The sequence below is a fragment of the Octopus sinensis genome, linkage group LG16 (genome assembly GCF_006345805.1).
Source record: "Octopus sinensis linkage group LG16, ASM634580v1, whole genome shotgun sequence".
NCBI lineage: Eukaryota > Metazoa > Mollusca > Cephalopoda > Octopoda > Octopodidae > Octopus > Octopus sinensis.
In genome coordinates, this window is record NC_043012.1 from 16,957,753 (window position 1) to 16,980,718 (window position 22,966).

General features: G+C 38.0%; 1 protein-coding gene across 3 annotated transcripts in view; it reads left to right on the forward strand.

The window, feature by feature from the left end:
* LOC115220350 (leucine-rich repeat serine/threonine-protein kinase 1-like) overlaps window positions 1-22,966 on the forward strand; it is a 235,349-nt gene that overhangs the window by 144,095 nt on the left and 68,288 nt on the right. For all 3 annotated transcript variants that reach the window (XM_036509925.1, XM_036509926.1, XM_029790458.2), the window contains exon 32: window positions 7,815-8,066. In XM_036509925.1, the coding sequence (XP_036365818.1) occupies window positions 7,815-8,066 (252 nt within the window). The remainder of the gene's footprint in view (window positions 1-7,814; window positions 8,067-22,966) is intronic.

The window sequence follows — 22,966 nt, forward strand, 5'->3', positions numbered from 1 at the left end:
GTTTGCCAACATAACATGGCAGTCCTGGCTTAGGACGAATGTTGCTGTAATTTAGCCCCAGTAGACATTGTCTCCAGCTGGCTATATAGATCAGTGACTAGTTGTCACTTTGAAAACTATATATTTCGAATGGGAATTTGGCAGCGTCACCTCTAACCAAGCAATTATTCTGTGCTGATGAAGGGAAATAACCTGGAAATCGCAATACACAGATATTGTTTTGAGCTGAGTGGGGGTGGGGTGCTAGATTCCCTTGTTTGAAAATATAAGGACACAGATCGTGTCGTATAGCCAGCTAGAGATGATGTCTCCTGGGGTTAAATTACAGCAACATTCGTCCTAAACCATGACAGCCATGTTATATTGGCAAACAATCTTTACTCCAACTTTTCCCTTATTAAATCAGTTTCTGAAACACGAAACACAATGTTCTTACATAAAATTATGACTGAAGGATTTTACTTTGATAGAAACGCTTTGAAGAAAGCTTGGTTTGGTATTATAGAACCAAGGGCAATGTCAAGCAGATTGATATCAAAAGGGTTAATTAACAATTCTTCATGTATAGGAATTACTGAAACGATCACACTGCGCTCGTGTCCAAGTAGTTTCTTGACATCAAACTAGCAGAAATATGCAAATTAGTGCATTCTCCTGTGAGATCTGAGACACATTTTCTCTGTAATTATGAGCTGTTTCTTCTTGGCTCCATGGAGACAGAAGTTTAATAATTTCTTAAGTGGGTTCAAAAGAATCATGGCCTTCTTAACTTTATATTATGGTTTCATTCTCTTCTACAATGCTTTATTGCTGTGATGGTGAAACTATAATATGTATGTCATGGGTTTGCCATCATTGCTATATGTTGGATTTGTTATGATCTTTATTGGTTCTAGTTTGGGTTACTTCTCTCCCAATCATAGCCATGGGCCCACACCTCTTTTGTCTATTTTCATTTCACATCGTTAGTACTGCTAGATGCCTTTCCTAATGCCAACCACTCTATAGTCTGTACTCAGTGCACATTTGTATGGCACCAATATTAAACAGGTTGTCATATCTTCAACAAGACTATAAAAGTCCTCTTGAACCTCTATGATGTCTCTGTACATCTACCAACTCCTTTAAAGTGTACAGGGCACATTTCTTCAAGGCACCAGCATTGAAGAGGTGGTCGTGTCTCTGCTGATACAAGATTAATGTTCTCTCGATGCTGTAAAATTCCACAGCCTTTTAGGTGATGGACCTGAAGTTTTTAGGTGACATGCAATAGGCTTTGAAAACCATCTTTATCATGTTATAAATCACTTTTTAATAAGTATTTACTAAAGCTAAATCCCATGTAAGTGATGTTCCTTTAACAGCATTAAACAGCAAAAGGCACAGGTTTGGGTGTGTGGTTAAAAAGCTTGTGTTTCAACCATGTGGTTTTGAGTTCAGTCCCAATACACAGCAGCTTGGACAAGTGTCTTCCACTGTAGCTCTATGCCAGCCAGTGCTAGATGGGAACTGTGTAAAATTGTGTATATGTATGTGTGTATGTATGTATGCATGCATGTGTATATGTGTGTATGTGACTGTGTATGTCTATGTTTGTGCTTGTCTCCCCCTCCACTTGACAACTATTAATGGTTTGTTTATGTCCCTGTAACCTAGCACTTCAGCAAAAGAGACTGATAGAATAAGTACTAGATTTTAAAATAGTTAGCTCTGGGATTGATCTGTTTGAATCAAACTCTTCAATGTGGTGCTCCAACATGGCCACAGTCTAATCACCTAATCACTGAAACAAGTAATATGTAAAAGATAAGATTAATATTTTCACTTGTCAGGCTAAAATAAAGGTTTGCCACTTAGTAAAGTACATAGCTGTACTTTTATTTCACTGTCTTGGAAGGAACAAAAGCAAAACTAACTTGCATGGAATTTGAACTCCCAATGTAAAGAACTATAGCTAAATTCTACAAGACATTTTGTCCACACTGTATTAATTCTTCTAATCCATTGCTTCTTGAAATTGCTATGAGTTTGATATTTCCTGAGTTCCATTCTACAGGAAAGGGTATGTACATTTTAAACATAGAAAATTTATTTTTTCATATTGGCTCTTGAAATTCTCACAGTGTGTGTGTGTATGTGTGTGTTTATTTTTATAAGATTATGTTTGTGAGTGCTAAGAAGCATTTTCTATAACACTAATATGCAAATTTGGCACATCCTCCTGAGATCCAAGACACATTTTCTTTATAATTATGAGCTGTTTTTCTTTTTTTTTATCTCGACATCATGGCAGTGGAATTAAACAATTTCTGATGAGAGGTTTAAAGAATCTGAACATGTGGTCGACTCAATATCTATACACTGTGCTATCAGAAATTTAAGGTGTTTCTCGCCCAGCTCTCAGATTCAATACACAGAACGAATACACACACACACACACGAGTGTATGTATGTATATATGTGTGTGTGTGTGTGTATATATATATATACACTTTTACTCTTTTACTTGTTTCAGTCATTTGACTGCGGCCATGCTGGAGCACCGCCTTTAGTCGAGCAAATTGACCCTGGGACTTATTCTTTGTAAGCCCAGTACTTATTCTATTGGTCTCTTTTGCCGAACCGCTAAGTGACGGGGACGTAAACACACCAGCATCAGTTGTCAAGCAATGCTAGGGAGACAAACACAGACACACAAACACACATACACACATATATATATATATATATATATATATATATATATACGACAGGCTTCTTTCAGTTTCCGTCTACCAAATCCTCTCACAAGGCATTGGTCGGCCTGGGGCTATAGCAGAAGGCACTTGCCCAAGATGCCACGCAGTGGGACTGAACCCTGAACCATGTGGTGGGTTAGCAAGCTACTTACCATACAGCCACTCCTGCGCCTATATATATATATAAATATATAGAAACAAGATTGTTTATATATAAACAAGCCAGTTAAGCCACTGCTTGACAATATCTTAACTGGCCAAAATTTTGAAGTCACTATCAGCAACATTCTTGTCTAAGAATAATAAATTTGTAGTCTACAAAAGTATTAAGTATCCCATCTGATGAAGCTATAAGGTGATACACAAGCACTCAAATATAAGTGCATTGCATCTTGTAGCAGTAAGCTTTTTTTTGTTTTTACTGCCTTCAGGCATTTAACTGTGGCCATACTGGAGCACCGCCTTTGGTCGAGCAACTCAACCCCAGTACTTATTCTTTGTACGTCTAGTACTTATTCTATCGGTCTCTTTTGCCGAACTGCTAAGTTACAGGGACATAAACACACCAGCATCAGTTGTCAAGCGATGTTGGGGGACACACACACACACGTATATATGGTGAACTTCTTTCAGTTTCCGTCTACCAAATTCACTCACAGGGCTTTGGTTGGCCTGAGGCTATAGTAGAAGGCACTTGCCCAAGGTGCCATACAGTGGATCTGAATCGGGGAACATGTGGTTGGTAATCAAGCTACTTACCACACAGCCACTCTTGCACTTATGTAAACAAACATAAGTTTGTTTTTGAGGTGCTGAAATGTATTGTAGTCCAGGTAGTAAGAAAAATCTGCCAGCAACCAGCCATGAGAATTGAACTCACATCCCTTTGATTTCCAGTTATGTACGTATGATATAATTTATTTTACATCTAGCATTTCTGGATGACTTGATAAGGTCTAAAATTGCAGAAGAATTTGCCAGTAAGCAGTTTAGCTTAATGGTAAAGCACTTCACTGGAAATCAAAGGGATGTGAATTCAATTCTCATGGCTTGTTGCTGGCTATAAGGATTTTATGCTATGAGACCTATTGTGTCAAGTACATCAACATCAAAATAAAAATCAAATGGAAATTGTAGTTGTGATACCCATGCCAGTGGCATGTAAAAAGCACCATCCTAACGTGGCTGATTCCAGTGCCGCCTTAACTGGCTTCCATGCCGGTGGCATGTAAAAAGCCCCAACTGATCGTGGCCATTGCTAGCCTCACCTGGCACCTGTGCCGGTGGCACGTAAAAACACCCACTACACTCATGGAGTGGTTGGCATTAGAAAGGGCATCCAGCTGTAGAAACACTGCCAGAACAGACTGGAGCCTGGTGCAGCCTCCTGGCTTCCCCGACCCCAGTTGAACCGTCCAACCCATGTTAGCATGGAAAACGGATATTAAATGATGATGATGATATATATATATTTGAAGGGAAGGAAAAATAAAAACATTTAACATCTAATTGTTTTTATTTTTCATTCCCTTCGAAATTTTATCCCGAATGGTGGTTTGGAATTTAACTGTCCTCTCTAGCGTGCAAGGTGTCCTATGATGGATACCTCTTATGTGTTTAAATGTACACTGTATTTGTATGAATCATATATAGTCTATTGACTAAATTTTTACACACTAGGCCACTGGTGATGGAAATTTCTAATATTTATGATTACCCTTTGATATTATTAATTATATATATATATACATACATACATATATATATATATATATATGCTGTTCTATCAGTATTTATGTGTTGAAAAAATATATCTTTCTACTTGTACCAAGTTATTAGTATTTGTGTGTGTGTTCCCCCACCTCTGCTTAACAACCAGTGTTCATTTATCTATGGCTTGGTAACTTAGCAGTTCAACAAAAAAGACTGACAGAATAAGCACCAGGCTTAAAACGTGTACTCGAGCTGATAGTTTTTTTCTTTTAACTAAACCCTTCAGGATGGTGCTCCAGCATGGCCAGAGTTCAACGATAGAACTAAATAAGTGATGGTTTTATGTAAGAATCCGTGGTTAATGTTATGCTTCTAACCTATTGCAATTAATGGAAATGTTAAACGTTACAAGCATCAGTGTGAAATGGAAAAGATAAACAGATCTAATGACAGCCTATTTCTCTTTCCTGCTTCAAATTGCTACTTTTAATATTTAATATTATTTTGTGCTGAAAATCTCAAAAGTTAATTAATTTAATAAGAAGTTAGTTACTTTAGTAAATCTCGCCAAATTATTAATTATTTTAATAAATTAACTGAAACTTAAGCAGTGTTGATAGATCAACTGATATATGGACATGAAAGTGTTAAGCATTTAATTATGCTTCAGTATAATAAATACAGGCATGGCTGTGTGTTTACGAAGATTGCTTTGCAACCATGAGGTTTTGGGTTCAATCTCACTGCACGGCACCTTGGGCAAATTTCTTCTACTCTGGCTCTGGTCTGACCAATTCTTTGTGGGTGAATTTGGTATATGGAAACAGTTTTTGTCTACCATCATCCTTACATCATCATCTGGATGGTTTGATCAGAGCTGGCAAACAGGAGAGCTGCACTGGGCTCCAGCCTGATTTGGCATGGTTTCTACAGCTGGAAGCCCTTCCTAATGACCACCACTTTGCAGAATGTGCTGGTGGCTCTCATGCGGCACTGGCATGAATGTTTTTTTACGTGGCACCAGCACAAAACTCTTGCACACCAATCCTCTTCATCAAGCAGGACCAGCCTTAACACTTCTGCTTTGCCATTGGTGCACTTGGATTATTTCCCTTTGCTTATCTTGTTTCATTCATGGGACTGCTGCCATGCTGGAGCACCATCTGGTTTTGATTGTATTATTCCTTTCTTTTTTCATTTTCTTCCTATTGTTCTTTGTTTTTCTTTCCTGTCTTCTTTCCTCCCTTCCTGCATTTTTTTTTGTTTCTCTTGTCCTTCATCTTTCATATTCTGAGTTTTCTATTTACCTATGCCTATCCATCTCTCTTCCTTTCTTTCTCTTTTTCTTCTCTCATCCTTCCTGTTTCCTCTTTTTTCTATCTCTTTTATGTTGTCCTATTTAAAAAAATGTCCTATAAAAAAATAACAAAAAAAAGCAACAAAAATCAGATCAAAATAGTGATCCAGAGTACAAGGTAATTAGATAAACTAACAAATCAATTTAATAATTATTTCAAATTGTGGCACAAGGCCAGCAATTTTGATGGGTGAGGACAAAGTGGACCTTGGTGGAATTTGAACTCAGAATGGAGTGACAGGTGAAATACTGCTAAGCACTTTGTCCAGCGTGCTAACGACTCTGCCAGCTCACTGCCTTACAATCCCTTATAATATAATATAATTGGATGGTTTAAAACATTGAATCGATGTGGGGGTCCAATTGAGTAAAACAGGAATCAGTGGGGCCTCATAGGGAAAAAAGGGTTGAGAAACACTGGTCTAATGTCTTGTGAATGAAGTCTAGAAGTTGGAAACTGTATGGAAGCCCATCTTATATGTCTGTTAGTTAATGCTTATGTATATATGTGGGTTGTAGGTTTGAAAGGTTGTTTCTGTGTTGGAATTGACACTGCTTGGGCAGTTGTGATACCTGTTCATGTTGCTGTAAATAAAATGCCCCATGCAAAAGTTTGCATATGGTGTGTGAAACCTCTGGGGTCAAGAAGGGCTCTACTTGAAGAAACAAACAAGGGTTTGATGTCAAGAAGGGCTCTGTCTGTGTCCAACTGATGCCAGCATAGAAAAAGCAGACATAAAGATGAAGCACAACTTGTTTTACTAAACCTCTCCGAAAACTTGATTATTTTCAAAATTAACTGGAACGTATGAGCAAATGTATTTCATCATCATTATCATCATCAGCATCACCCCATCATCCCCACCACCATCACCACCATCATCGTCATCACCACCACCACCACCACCCTCATCATCATCATCATCTGGTATGGATTTGATGGCTTGACAGGATCCAGCATGCTGCTGGGCTGCATTGAGCTCAAATGTCAGCTTTAGTATGGTCCCTGCATCTCAAATGCCCTTCCTAACACCAACCATTTTACAATATGTATTAGGTGCTTTTTATGTGCCGCCAGCACTAGTGAGGTCACCAAGCAACCTGCAAGACGGGAAGAGAACAAAAAAATGAAAACAGCCCTCTTGATCAAGTGTGTGTGTGTGTGTCTGGCAGCAGGGTTGAGATGACTTTATGCCAGGTGTCGAGAGACTGAAGTATGATAGAAGGACAAGCACAGAATATAGATATATTTGTAAAACATTTAACACACTCTTGTATATCTAAGAGATGAGGAATTATTTACATTATTTACATTCGACAGATATTTGTCCTCATCTTGTTTGTTGTTAACACAACGTCTCGGCTGATATACCCTCCAGCCTTCTTCAGGTGTCTTGGGAAAATTTCAAACCTGGGTTCTCATTCCTGATTTATTTTTCAATATTGTTATTATTATTATTATTATTATTATTATTATTATTATTGTTGTTGTTCAGATCACTGCTTGGAATCAAACTTGGAATCTTGGGGTTAGTAGCCCGCGCTCTTAACCACTACACCACGGGCATATGGCGTAATGGTTAAGAGTGATGCTACTAACCCCAAGATATTGAGTTTGATTCCAAGTAGTGACCTGATCAATAACAATAAAAATGATAATAATAATATCGAAAAACACCTTATGAATGAGAACCCAGGTTCGAAATTTCCCCAAGACACCTGATGAAGGCTGGAGAGTATATCAGCCGAAACATTGTGTTAACTACAAACAAGATGAGGACAAATATCCATCGAATGTAAATAATGTATTTAACACACTTTCTGGTGTTGCTTTATAGCAATTTCTCACTACTTATACTCTCTTTTTCTTGCACACTCCACCCCCTCTGTTTCCCTTTAGTCTTTCTCTCATGCCTCTGCTCTCTCTTTCTCTCTCTGACACTTTCTCACTTTTTCCATCTCCATCCTGACAACCCTATTTTTTCCTCTCTTCTCTATCATTACAGCCCTGAGAGTTTGCTCTGTATCCAACAGATAATGTTGACTGTCGAACCAGTGTGCAGTCCACTGAACATTCATTATTTAGAACAGAGCAAGAAGATCCTTACCATCTTCACCGATGGCACTGTCATAGCTTGTGAAGCAGAGATAACCGAACACAGTCTGAATCTGGAGGAAGAAAATGAAGCTGTGGTGCATACATTGCAACTGCCAAGGAATACAACATTCTCATCCACAGTTGTTGAAACTAGACATCGGTAAGTGCCAAACATTTATCTCCACTGATATTACAAAAAGGACCCCAGAATAATGAAGGAACTGCCATAAAAGAATCATGCAGAAACCCAACTTTCTCAGTATGGGCATTCGTTCTTGAGATGGTTTAGTGCAGGGCTGGCCAACTTGAGGCCCGCGGGTTGCATGTGGCCTGCAGACTTTTATCTTGTGGCCCGCTTGATACTTTCTTGAAATGGGTTTATTTAAACAAACATTTTACAAATTTTATCAAACGTTGAAGATTGTAATGTAAAGTAAAATAGAAAGATACTACTGTTTTTGTGACGATAATATTTCATGTTCAATCAACGATCATTCCTTCATTCTTGTAATAATTGCATTAATTGTAATAATTATTGTAATAATAGCATGAGAAAGCAAAAATGCTTTTAATTCTGTCAGCAGTGATTATTTGACTATTTGTGCATAAAGTATACAAGCGGCGCTCAAAAGGTTTTCTGTGATTAAAGTGGCCCGCAACGTAATTTCGGTTGGCCAGGCCTGGTTTAGTGTCTCTAGATGTAGTCATCATCGTTTCTATTGTTGCTGCCGTCACTCTCATCATCACTGTGTTGTCATCATTGTTGTGTTGTCATCATCGTTGTGTTGTCATCACCTCTGTGTTGTCATCACCTCTGTGTTGTCGTCATCGTTGTGTTGTCATCACCTCTGTGTTGTCATCACCTCTGTGTTGTCGTCATCGTTTCTATTGTTGCTGCCGTCACTCTCATCATCACTGTGTTGTCATCATTGTTGTGTTGTCATCATTGTTGTGTTGTCATCATTGTTGTGTTGTCATCATTGTTGTGTTGTCATCATCGTTGTGTTGTCATCACCTCTGTGTTGTCATCACCTCTGTGTTGTCGTCATCGTTGTGTTGTCATCACCTGTGTTGTCATCACCTCTGTGTTGTCGTCATCGTTTTATTGTTGCTGCCGTCACTCTCATCATCACTGTGTTGTCATCATTGTTGTGTTGTCATCATTGTTGTGTTGTCATCATTGTTGTGTTGTCATCACCTCTGTGTTGTCGTCATCGTTGTGTTGTCATCACCTGTGTTGTCATCACCTCTGTGTTGTCATCATCGTTGTGTTGTCATCACCTCTGTGTTGTCATCACCTCTGTGTTGTCGTCATCGTTGTGTTGTCATCACCTGTGTTGTCATCACCTCTGTGTTGTCGTCATCGTTTCTATTGTTGCTGCCGTCACTCTCATCATCACTGTGTTGTCATCATTGTTGTGTTGTCATCATTGTGTGTTGTCATCATTGTTGTGTTGTCATCACCTCTGTGTTGTCGTCATCGTTGTGTGTGTTTCATCACCTGTGTTGTCATCACTCTGTGTTGTCGTCATCGTGTGTTGTCATCACCTGTGTTGTCATCACCTCTGTGTTGTCGTCATCGTTTTGTTGTCATCATCGTTGTGTGTTTATCATCATTGTTGTGTTGTCATCACCTCTGTGTTGTCATCACCTGTGTTGTCATAACCTCTGTGTGTTCGTCATCGTTGTGTTGTCATCACTTGTGTTGTCATCACCTCTGTGTTGTCGTCATCGTGTGTTGTCATCATCGTTGTGTTATCATCATTGTTGTGTTGTCATCACCTCTGTGTTGTCATCACCTGTGTTGTCATCACCTCTGTGTTGTCGTCATCGTTGTGTTGTATCATCGTTGTGTTATCATCATTGTTGTGTTGTCATCACCTCTGTGTTGTCATCACTGTGTTGTCATCACCTCTGTGTGTCATCGTTGTGTTGTGTTGTCATCACCTGTGTTGTCATCACCTCTGTGTGTCGTCATCGTTGTGTTGTCATCATCGTTGTGTTATCATCATTGTTGTGTGTGTCATCACCTCGTGTTGTCATCATCGTTGTGTTGTCATCACCTGTGTTGTCATCACCTCTGTGTTGTCGTCATCGTTGTGTTGTCATCACCTGTGTTGTCATCACCTCTGGTGTTGTCGTCATCGTTGTGTTGTCATCATCGTTGTGTTATCATCATGTTGTGTTGTCATCACCTCTGTGTTGTCATTCAAATGTGTTGTCTACATCACTCTGTGTTGTCGTCATCGTTGTGTTGTCATCATCGTTGTGTTATCATCATTGTTGTGGTGTCATCACCTCTGTGTGTCATCACCTGTGTTGTCATCACCTCTGTGTTGTCGTCATCGTTGTGTTGTCATCATCGTTGTGTTATCATCATTGTTGTGTTGTCATCACCTCTGTGTTGTCATCACCTGTGTTGTCATCACCTCTGTGTTGTCGTCATCGTTGTGTTGTCATCATCGTTGTGTTATCATCATTGTTGTGTTGTCATCACCTCTGTGTTGTCATCACCTGTGTTGTCATCACCTCTGTGTTGTCGTCATCGTTGTGTTGTCATCATCGTTGTGTTATCATCATTGTTGTGTTGTCATCACCTCTGTGTTGTCATCACCTCTGTGTTGTCGTCATCGTTGTGTTGTCATCATCGTTGTGTTATCATCATTGTTGTGTTGTCATCACCTCTGTGTTGTCATCACCTCTGTGTTGTCATCACCTGTGTTGTCATCACCTCTGTGTTGTCATCACCTGTGTTGTCATCACCTCTGTGTTGTCGTCATCGTTGTGTTGTCATCATCGTTGTGTTATCATCATTGTTGTGTTGTCATCACCTCTGTGTTGTCATCACTTGTGTTGTCATTACCTCTGTGTTGTCGTCATCGTTGTGTTGTCATCATCGTTGTGTTATCATCATTGTTGTGTTGTCATCACCTCTGTGTTGTCATCACCTGTGTTGTCATCACCTCTGTGTTGTCGTCATCGTTGTGTTGTCATCATCGTTGTGTTGTCGTCATCGTTGTGTTGTCATCACCTCTGTGTCGTCGTTGTTGTTCTGTTTTCAGATTGACTCTAATTGAACAAAACTGTATCAACTGGTTGGAGTGCTTGACCTACTAAAAGAAACAACAGCCAAATTTCCCTCAGACTTCACTCTCTTTGTCTTCTTAAAACCTGCTTAACAAATCTGCCACCGCTCCTCTCTGCCCTTTCTACCACATCTATAACAGCTTCTGTTTTACAGAGCAGGCTGGTCTTGTGCCACCTCTAGTCTGGCCCTTCCAATTCCCTCATATTTCTCTTCTCCTGTCGTTAGTAATTTTATTTCCACTCTCCTACACCCCTCACTGTCCTTCTGTCTATTTTATTTCACTTGTCTCTGCTTTTATTTCAAAAGAGAACCATTAACAGTTCATTTCACTCCTTGCCACACATTACTTCACTCTCTTTCTGTACAGTCACTCTGTATCTATTGTTGCTGTTATGTTTCAGCCTTGTTACTGTCTTTCTCCATCCTCTTTCACCCCTTTTTCTTCCTTCTCTCTTTCAACTCCACTCATTCTTATACGTTATGGACAAACATCCCCTTAAACGCTTGAGTCATTTGAGTTTTCTTTTCCACTTTCCACTGAAAGCCTTTTAAACCATGTAACAGCTATAGCTGTCAAGGGGCTGTGAGAGGAGCAAAGAAAGAAGGTGGAGAAGGAGGAGGAGCAAGAAAAGAGCTTGTAATAACAGTAGTAGTAGTAGTAGTAGTGGCAACAGTGGTAGCCATAGTTATTGTTTCCTTCAGAAGTGATCAGAAAATCTCCAGTGACCTCCGGAGCAACACACACACGTAGAGAAAAATGTCCTTTTTCTTTTAGAATCACTTTAGGTGTTCTGAGAGCATTTTGAAAAAGCACGGGTCACAGCGAGGTCACGCTAAGGTTTCCACAGTGCTAACTGACTGTCATTATTTGATTGAATTTTCTACGCTAAAACACTTAAATATATTGATCTGATTGTGAGATTATTTCATATCTAAATTTAAATTGTAAATGTTGTTCATGTACAAAATTGAATCAATGTAAATGATAAACGGATGAAATCTCTCCAATGTGATGCACTGGTTTTGTAAACTAGCTCGGCCATTTTTCCAACCAGCCATTCATCTTGGCCCTCCATCCATCCATCCATCCAGATGAATGGATGGACGGACAGACAGATATACAAACATCCATTTATCCATCTATCAATCAAATCATTTATCCAGTGATTCATTCAGCTACTCACTTATCCATCAATCTGTCTGTCTGTCAGTCCATCCATCTCTCACACTCTCTCTCTCACACACACTCTCTCTCACTCTCTCACTCTCTCTCTCTCTCTCACTCTCTCACTCTCTCTCTCACTCTCTCTCTCACTCTCTCACATTCTCTTTCTATGTAACCAATCAGCCCTCTATCTCTTCCTCTCTTCCCTCGCCCATCCATCCATCTTCACATCCATCCATCCAGCCACCCACCTGGTGAGCCACCCATTCACCTATCCATCCATCCATCCATCCTTCCACTCACCCACTCAGACTGACTGACAGACAGACAGACAGACAGACTGTCAGCCATTTTTTTATCTGCCCATCAATCAAACCATCTAGGCAGTGATTCATCCCGTTAGTCATTCATCTAATCCTCCGTCTGTCTGTCTGTCCATCCATCTATAAGTCTGCCTGTCTGTCTGCCCATCGAATCAACCAACCCTCTAACCTTTCCTCCCCATCCATCCATCCACCCACCCATTCGTCCTCCTATCCACCACTCTATCCACCTGGTTACCTACCCATCTTGCTATCTATGCATCAAAAATTCCATCCATCAAACCGATCAATCCCCTTCTATCTTTTCTTTCCTCACCCACCCATCTACCCACGCAGTTACCGACTCTCCCCATCCAGCTCTCCGTCCACCCACTCACTTATCTACCTGCCCATCCATCCATCCCTTTACCTATCCATCCACCCATCCTTCCATCATCGACCCACTCATCCATCTACCCCGCTCCTCCCCCCAACTCCGGAGATCCAGCCATTTTTAACTTGCCAGTCATTTTTGAAAGAAAAACTGGAACTGTACTTCTGCTATAGTGATTCTTCCCCTTTCTTTGTTTTCACCTATACACACACACACACACTTATACATACATACATATATATATATATATATATATATATATATATATATATATATATATACGTACGTACGTACGTATGTATGTATGTATGTATGTATGTATGTATGTATGTAATTCTGTTTCGTGTGTGAAAGGAAACAGCTTAATATAGCTATGGAAAAATGTTCTGATACTTTAAATTCTAATGTTGCAAAAGCGACAAGATGTAAATGGTAAGATTCAATATCTCCTATGAACCATGCTATTTTTGTTGTTGTCGTTGTTGTTGTTTGGCTTTTGACTGCACTTAAAACTAAAGAAAGCTGCTGAGCCAATTACTCATAAATTCTTTTACTTTATCTCCTGTTTATACACACTTCTTCCTCCCCCCCACACCTGCTCCCATCGCTTCCCTCCCACTGTCTCTCCCATCCTTTTTAAATGCACCATTATCCTGATTGTGTTTTCCACACTCTTAGCTCTACTTAAAACCAACACTAGTTTTTAACCACTAAAACTACCGTGCACCACCACCACCACCACCACCACCACCATTGGCTATACAACCATCACCTCCTAGTTGTAGTAGTAGTAGTAGTAGCAGCAGCAGTTGTTGTAGTAATTTATCTCTGCAACAGCTTTTTATTTAAGCATAGTGCTCTGTTTCAGAAGTAACAATCGCTGAATCAAATGCAGCAGAGATCTGATGTTTCATCTGACCTACACTTCTGTGACACTAAACGGCACTAAAACAGCGCTACACTTACGTTGCACTCCGTTCCACTACTAAACCACGCTACAACGTTATACAACACTATTCTGTATTATACCAGGCTTCCTTCCAACACACTTCTGTAACTCCGTTGGCTATGATGACGACGAGGGTTCCAGTTGATCCGATCAATGGAACAGCCTGCTCGTGACATTAACATGCAAGTGGCTGAGTACTCCACAGACATGTGTACCCTTTACGTAGTTCTCTGGGTAATTCAGCATGACACAGGGTGTGACAAGGCTGGCCCCTTTGAAATACAAGTACTGCGCATTTTTGCCAGCAGAGTGGACTGGAGCAATGAGAAATGAAGTGCCTTGCTTAGGACACAATACGCTATCGGGTATTGAACTCGCAATCTTCCAATTGTGTGCTGAATAACCTAACTACTAAGCCACATTCCTTTAGCACTCAGATTACTCAGTCAAACATTTCACAGAATAATCTCTTCATATTGTTCTGAATGAATCATGCATTATCTCGTAGCTTTGAGATTCTGAAAATGTGGTGATTATTTTTAGAATGGCATTGTAGGGCAAGTGTGAGAAGCTGGATTTGGCCAGTCTGAACATAAAAACAAGGTGGAATATCTGGGCTGGATGTGACTGGTTTAACCCTTTTGTTACCATATTTCTGTTGAGATGCTCTGTGTTTCTTTCAATTAATTTTAAATATAACAAAGAATTTAGTAAAATAACTTAGTTATCATTAAACTAGTGTTAGGAACATAAATTGTGACTAAGATTTTAAGTCAGAACTTATGAAAACAAGACATTTGTACTGATGAGCCAGAGGCGGTTTCAGCTGGATTGGTATTGAAAGGGTTAAATTATCCATTTGTTAACCCTTTTGTTACTATATTTCTGTTGAAATTCTCTGTGTTTTTTTCAATTAATTTTAAATATAACTAAGAATTTAGTAAAATAACTTGGTTATCATTAAGCTAGTGTTAGGAACATAAATTGTGACTATGAAAACAAGACATTTGTACTACAGAGCCCGAGATGGTTTTTGCAGGGTTGGTATTGAAAGGGTTAAGTGTTAAAGGGTTAACCTTTTCAACCCGGAATATTTTCTCAACATTTGCATGCATCACTAAAATTTTGGTAAAACTTTATAGTATAGATGCTTATTAGATGGTTTATGACGGTGCCAATTATGTAGACACTGCTTTTAGTTTGGTAAATATTTGTACCATTTGGGTTTTCTAATCTACCCTGCATGTACCATTGTATTTAGATGAAATACCATGTTTTTACCAGTTGTATCAAAATACTGCAGTGAATCTTGCAAAAAAACCAAAAAAAAAAAAAAGAAAAAGAAAAAATGAAAATTTCAAATATTAGGGAGTAATACAAAGATTGATTGAAAAATTGTACATGTACATTTGATTGATTACAAAAAGAAGTTTCTCTATAGAACAGTTTTATAACCCGACCAACTAGTACAATCTTAGCCATACAACAAATTACAATGGTACAAGTATGTACCTATACAAAACCACAATGGTACAGGTGTGTACCACTCAAAATTATCTACTTTTAGAAATATGTATTGCAACATTGTTGCAAGAATATTATTATCTAATTCTTATAAATTATACACAATAGGCACAGAAGTGGCTGTGTGGTAAGTAGCTTGCTTACCAACAACATGGTTCTGAGTTCAGTCCCACTGTTAGCACCTTGGGCAAGTGTCTTTTACTCTAGCCTCGGGCCGACTAAAGCCTTGTGAGTGGATTTGATGAACGGAAACTGAAAGAAGCCTATCGTATATATGTATATTATATATATGCATGTGTGTGTATAAGTTTGTGTATCTGTGTTTGTCCCCCAACATCACTTGACAACTGGTGCTGGTGTGTTTATGTCCCCGTAACTTAACCTTTTGGCAAAAGAGACCGATAGAATAAGTACTAGGCTTAGAAAGAATAAGTCCTGGGGTCGATTTGCTTGACTAAAGGTGGTGCTCCAGCATGGCCACAGTCAAATGACTGAAATAAGTAAAAGAGTAAAAGAGTAAATAAAAAGTAATATGTTTATGATTAAATAGATACGTTTGTGGTGAAGAAAATGTTATGAATAACTTACCAAAGCATGAAAACCAATAATAAACACTTAAAAACAATCGGGAATGATGGGGGATTTGTATGTATGCGAGCCTTTTGAGCTGTCATTATAATGTCATACACTCTGATCATGTGTCTGGCACTACATACTTACCAGAAAAAAACCGGAGCGGTACTATACTGCGTCACATAGAATGGGAATTTTAAAGATTTGGGTTGTAAAATTTTTGACTGGTATGAATATGTACCAGCCAGGCTGAAACGGTTGAGCCACATTACATTGTAACTATTGTCTGCAAAACCGTTCTTTATACTACAAGACTGATGTACTGCATTACCCTAGATTAAACTTTGTTGTGCACAAAGTCATTCTACAATGCACTTGACTGTGCTTTTATACTGCATGGCTGTGTGGTAAGAAGCTTTCTTCCCAACCGCAAGGATCCAAATTCAGTCCTGTTATGTAGTGATGCCTTGGGTAAGCATCTTCTACTGTAGCTCTCGCTTGACCAAAGTCTAGTGAGTGGATTTGGTAGAAGGAAACTGAAAGAAGCCCATCATACATATATATTTATGTATCTATGTATGTGTGTTTGTGTGTGTTCCCAACCATTGCTTGACAACAGGTGTTGGTTTGTTTATGTTTACATAATAATTTCAAAGATGTCCTTCTGCTTTTGTATGTAAATATTGATTTGATGCATGGATGTAACCATAATGTTCTTTGATCTGAAGAGCAAGCTTTCTGTACCAGCATTACCTTATAAATTGTGAAATAGTACTTTATAATTTATAACATGTACGCTAATACAGACATATAAAATGATTTATTATACACTAAAATAGATTATTTTTCTATGATGATGGCTGCAGACCGATCGTAATCATATGGATATCAACTGATGAAATAAATAAGCATATTCATCTCATACATCTTCTCTTTCTTTATATTTTATGTATATACATATGTATATATGTGTCTATATGTATATGTACATACATATATATATGTGAGTGTAAAAATATGTGTGTGTATATATATGCGTGTATATATGTGTATATATATATATGTGTGTGCATATATGTATATATATGTGTGTATATATGTGTGTGCATATATGTATATATGTGTATGTATATATGTATATGTGTGTGTATATAATCATCATATAATCACCATCATCGTTAAACGTCCGTTTTCTGTGTTAGCATGGGTTGGATGGCTCGACCGGGGTCTGGGAAGCCAGGAGGCTGCACCAGGCTCCAGTCTGATCTGTGTTTCTATAGCTGGATGCCCTTCCTAACGCCAACCACTCAATTAGTGTAGTACCACTCCATGAGTGTAGTGATATATATATATATATGTATATATATATATATATATATATATATATATATATATGTGTGTGTGTGTATATATATACATATGTGTATATATATATGTGTATATATATGTGCATATATATATATGTGTGTATATATATGTGCATATATATGTTTGTATATATATATATATGTATATATATATATATATATAAATATAAGTATGTGTTTGTGTTTCTTTGAATTGTCATCACATAATAATTGTAAACGAGTAATATATGTGTATATATATGTGTGTATATATGTGGGTGTGTATGTATATGTGTGTGTGTGTATATATGTATGTGTTTGTGTATATATATATATATAATATATATATATATATATATATATATTATATATATATATATATATGTGTGTGTGTGTGTGTATATATATACATATGTGTATATATATATGTGTATATATATGTGCATATATATATATGTGTGTATATATATGTGCATATATATGTTTGTATATATATATATATGTATATATATATATATATATATAAATATAAGTATGTGTTTGTGTTTCTTTGAATTGTCATCACATAATAATTGTAAACGAGTAATATATGTGTATATATATGTGTGTATATATGTGGGTGTGTATGTATATGTGTGTGTGTGTATATATGTATGTGTTTGTGTATATATATATATATATATATATATATACATATATATAAGTATACATGTGTTTGTGTCTCTTTCAATTGGCAACACATGATAATTGTAAATGAGTTCCTCCATCATACAAATGGTGTTTGTTTGTTTCCATTCTTCTGTATTAACATGTCCAGCCAAGGAGGAATAATATCTTGCTTGCAAACACGAGAGGGGAGGGGCCTTTCCTGTCGCTAACCCTCACTCTCTCCAACATAGTTTGCACCAACAAATTCCCTCCAACCCATGCAAACACGAAAAGTTGACAGTAAAACAATAACGGTGATGATGATTAAGCAAATTAAACTTGAAACAAATTAAAATAGACAAAGAGCAAACTAAAATAACCTAGAAATTAATTAAAATAACCTCAAAACTAATTAAAATAATCTCGAAACTAATCAGAATAACCTTGGAAGAAATTAAAATAAACTCGGAGCAAATTAAATCCTTTTCTAATTAAATAGTATCATCAAATTGACTTTATTTATTTATTGCATCATTTATTTATTATTTATATATTTATTAAATGAGTTATAAATTACAGTTTAATCTCAACTGGCAACATTTCTTGGAAATTTATCAAAGCGTCTTTTATGGATTTATAGGAATCCTCTGTTTTGGAAATATAAAACCTCTCTGTTACTGTTGTTGTATATAGTAGCACCTTTACTATCATTTCCACTATGAAGATGACTTGCTGTAGCTTACAATTCTATATTTAAGAGATGAGGAATTATTTGACGGATATTTGTCCTCATCTTGTTTGTTGTTAACACAACGTTTCGGCTGATACACCCTCTGTGAAAGGCCTCTCCGTAAAGATACAAAAGATATGCAGCCTTTATGATATTAGGATAGTATTCAAGAGTAATACAACACTTCGCAAATATCTCATTCGAGTAAAACCACCAATAGAAGAGAATATGACCAAAGACTCATGTACTCCATCCCGTGCAGTTGTACTAAGCCCAAAGGCGAAATATGCCGTTCCCTCAAAATAAGGGTAGAGGAACATCACAAAGCTGTGATATGAGGAGACATTGATAAATTGGGTATAGCTGATCATGTATGGAAAAATGGAGACCACCTCCCCCTGTAGGATGAAGTTAAAATAATAGACAGAGAACACCACTGGAAAATATGAAAACTAAAAGAAGCAGTGTATATGCTAGGACACAACAACCTCCTAAGCAGACCGAGTGCAGATATGAATAGCATATGGGAACCGGTATTAAGGAAGGCTAGGAAAATATTAGATTTATAAGTCCTAAATATTAGATTTATAAGCCCACGGGCATATGGCATAGTGGGTAAGAGCATGGGCTACTAAGCCCAAGATTCCGGGTTCAATTCCAAGCAGTTACCTGAATAATAATAATAATATAATAATAGTAATAATAATAATAACAACATTGAAAAATACCTTAGGAATGAGAAGCCAGGTTCAAAATTTCCCCAAGACACCTGATGAAGGCTGGAGAGTATATCATCTGAAATGTCGTGTTAACAACAAACAGGATGAGGACATATATCTGTCAAATGTAAATAATGTAAATAATTGCTGTAGTTTGTTGGGCCACAGTCAATTGATATGCCTTGATTGCAAATTATCACAAAGATTTTTCAAAGCTATTGAGTAGTTAAATGAAGTGAGACCCAACATCCACCAGATCATGCTTGGTGAAGTGGCAAAGCATGATCTTTGAATGATGGGTGTTATGGAGGTGATGACAAGTGGTCGTGACTTTTGGTTATTTGAGAAGACTTGTCAAGTCAAGTGAAATTGTAGTTGTGGCTGGTGCTAGCGACACATAAAAGGCACCTGCTACACTCTTGTAGAAACCAAACCGAAATTGGACTTGGAACCTGATGCAGTACTCCAGCTTACCAGTCCCTGTCAAACCATTTAACCCCATGCCAGCATGGAGAACAGACGCTAAATGATGATGATGAAGTGATCCAATATATTCATGTTCTGACTTTTTTAGATTTTGTCATGGATATCTCTACTGTCACCTCTGCATTGCAAATGGGATGCACAATTGCTGCACACCCAGTTATATGCTGTTGTCTTCTTAACACCCTGTTCTGCAGCAATGGATTCTCAATCACCCTGTGCAGTGAGAGACACTTCCTGCATATGCATTTCAGTTAATGACTTCTTGTGCAGCTCTTGCTTGTTTTCCTGTCTCCTGAGTATGACTATAAACTGCATCTGGGTAATGGGGGGGGGGGGGTGCCTGGTTTGGGAGTTCCAGGGTTTTAAAGAAGTGTGAAATCACTTCTTAGCTACTTCTTGTTCCCCGGTCTACTCTGACCCCTGAATAGTAGCACACGTCTGGGTCCCAGCTATGGGTCAATTAGCATGTAAATAAGCGTCAGCTGTGAATATGGAAATAAGGAACCCTTAACCATACCATGGGTGCCTCCTTAGCAAGGCCTTGCAGTCAGTAACTGCCTATGCCAAGGTTACATTGAAATCATGGGATGTTGCATGGTGGATGTGACCTGTTTCGGGAGTGGAACTATTTGAGTCAGTGGTGACCACCACTGAAAGCTGAGCAGATGAATAGTCAAGAAACTGCCAATGGTCAAGATCAACCAGTTCAGTTAGGAAATTACTGTCATCTGTAGATTCATGTCTAGAAACTGAGGTTGGGGGGTAAGCAAGTGCAGGCTCCCCATAGAAAATTCAGCTCCAAAACAGCCTCATGATAGCAAAGGAGAATGGGCACCACCCAACCCAAAGTTTGGGGTGGGCTGCACCTGCCTGCATCGGTTGCTATGGCATTGCAGTAGATCTGGTCACCCCTGTAAACGGTGACAAAATCTGGATTTAAAACACTGGATGATGATGATGATTATGATGATGATTTAGTAGTCGTAGTGTACACAGATGGGACATTAAGCCATTGAAAGACCACTGTAACTTATTGGTTTGGGCATGTTACTTGACCAGATGATGATGATGATGGTTATGATGATAATGATGATGTAGCTTTGTCTTTTTTGAGAGTGACTTCAGTTGTCCATCAATAAATGTGATATTCTAAACCTAATTCAAATGATGAAATGAATTCAGATTTGAAATGAATGAAACAAGTGAAATCTTAGATGTGTTTCATCTAAATATTTAAATAATCTCAAAAGCAATTAAATAACCTTGAAAGAAATTTAAATAAACTCAGAGCAAATTATATCTTTTTTTTTTCAAATTAAATAGTACCATTGAAGCTAGTATTTAGAGTCTGAATAACAGTTTTCTATTTCTAAAACAGATGAATCCTGTAAACCTGTGTAAGATGTTTTGATAATTGTTCAAGAAATGTTGCCAGTCAGAATTTAACTGTAATTTATAACTTGTTAAATAAAATTAACTGAAATATGGTTCATCATCATCATCATCATCATCATCATCATCATCATCATCATTGGTAATGGTTGATGGTACTAATTAATTTGCGAAACAGATTTAATTTGTTCTGAGTTTATTTTAACTTCTTTTAAGATTGTTTTAATTAGTTATGAGATTATTTTATGAGTCATTATACGACTACATGACTCACAAGACTATCAGGTGTTGTTACACATTGCTGGTCACAATGCACTTTGTACTGTTTTAGCCTTTGAATGACGCCACACCACTGGCAAGGCGAGCAGGCAAGCATTCCTTCCCTGAGAGGAAGACTGGAACAATGTAAAAGTGAAGTGTTTTGCTCAAGAACACAACACACTGCTCTGTCTGGAAATTGAAACCACAATCTAGTAACTGTGACTGCAGCACCTTAACCATGTGCCTTCATTTATTAGACATGTTTTATCTAAACATCTACTATATAATTTGTCCTGAGATTATTTTAGTTTGTTACAATATTATTTTTATTTGTTCTGAGATTATTCAGTTTTGAACCTGAATGGGTCTAGATCATTCTACACCACCCTCTGCACCAAACAACATGATACAGCACTAAACTGCTCATCAATGCTCTGGACCTTACTCCAACCGGTTCCCCTGCATTTCCCGATTCAATAATCTTTATTATTTTGTATTATACATGAAATAAAAACTAACATAAAAAATCTGCCCCCAGAAGTCTAGACATACACAATCTTAAATTGTCAAATCTTTATAATATATATATATATATATATATACATACATATATATACACACACACTATAGCTTGGGCCAAACAAAGCCTTGTGGATTTGGTAGACGGAAACTGAAAGAAGCCCGTTGTGTATAATATATATATATATATATATATATAATAATAATAATAATAATAATAATGGAGAAATCGTACAATATGTACAAAATGTTGATGTACTTGACTCGATAGGTTTCCTCAAGCACAGCAGGTCGCCCTACGATCCAAGGGACTTTTGAATGGGCTGGGGCTGGTTATGTGAAACTGGTGTAGGATACAGCTGTGAACTCACTTTATTTGCTAGGTATTTGCATTCACAGCATATCTCCAGAGGTCTTGGTCTTTTGGCATTGCCTCTGTGAGACCCAAAGTTCGAAGGTCATGCTTGACCACCTCATCCCATGTCTTTCTGGGTCTACCTCTACCCCGGATTCCTTCAACTGTTTGGGAGTTGTACTTCTTCACACATCTCTCCTCATCCATCCATAGTACATGACCATGCCAGCGCAAACCTCTCTCTTGCATGCCACATCTGATGCTTCTTATGTCCAACATTTCTCTCAGGGCGCTTACACTCTGTCGTGTGTGCATACTGACTGACATTACACATCCAGCGGATCATACTAGCTTAATTTCTTTCGAGCCTATGCATGTCCTCCGCACTCACGGCCCATGTTTTACTGCTGTGAAGCATGGCAGTTCACAGACATGCATCAAGCAATCTACCTTTCACTTTGAGCAAGAGGCCCTTTGTCACCTGTAGGGGTAGAAGCTTTCTAAACTTTGCCCAAATACTGTAAAGAATTTTTTTATTCCACCACTATAACAACTCTACCAACATATTGCCTTCAGTACTAATAATTCCACAACACCCGAGGGTGGAAG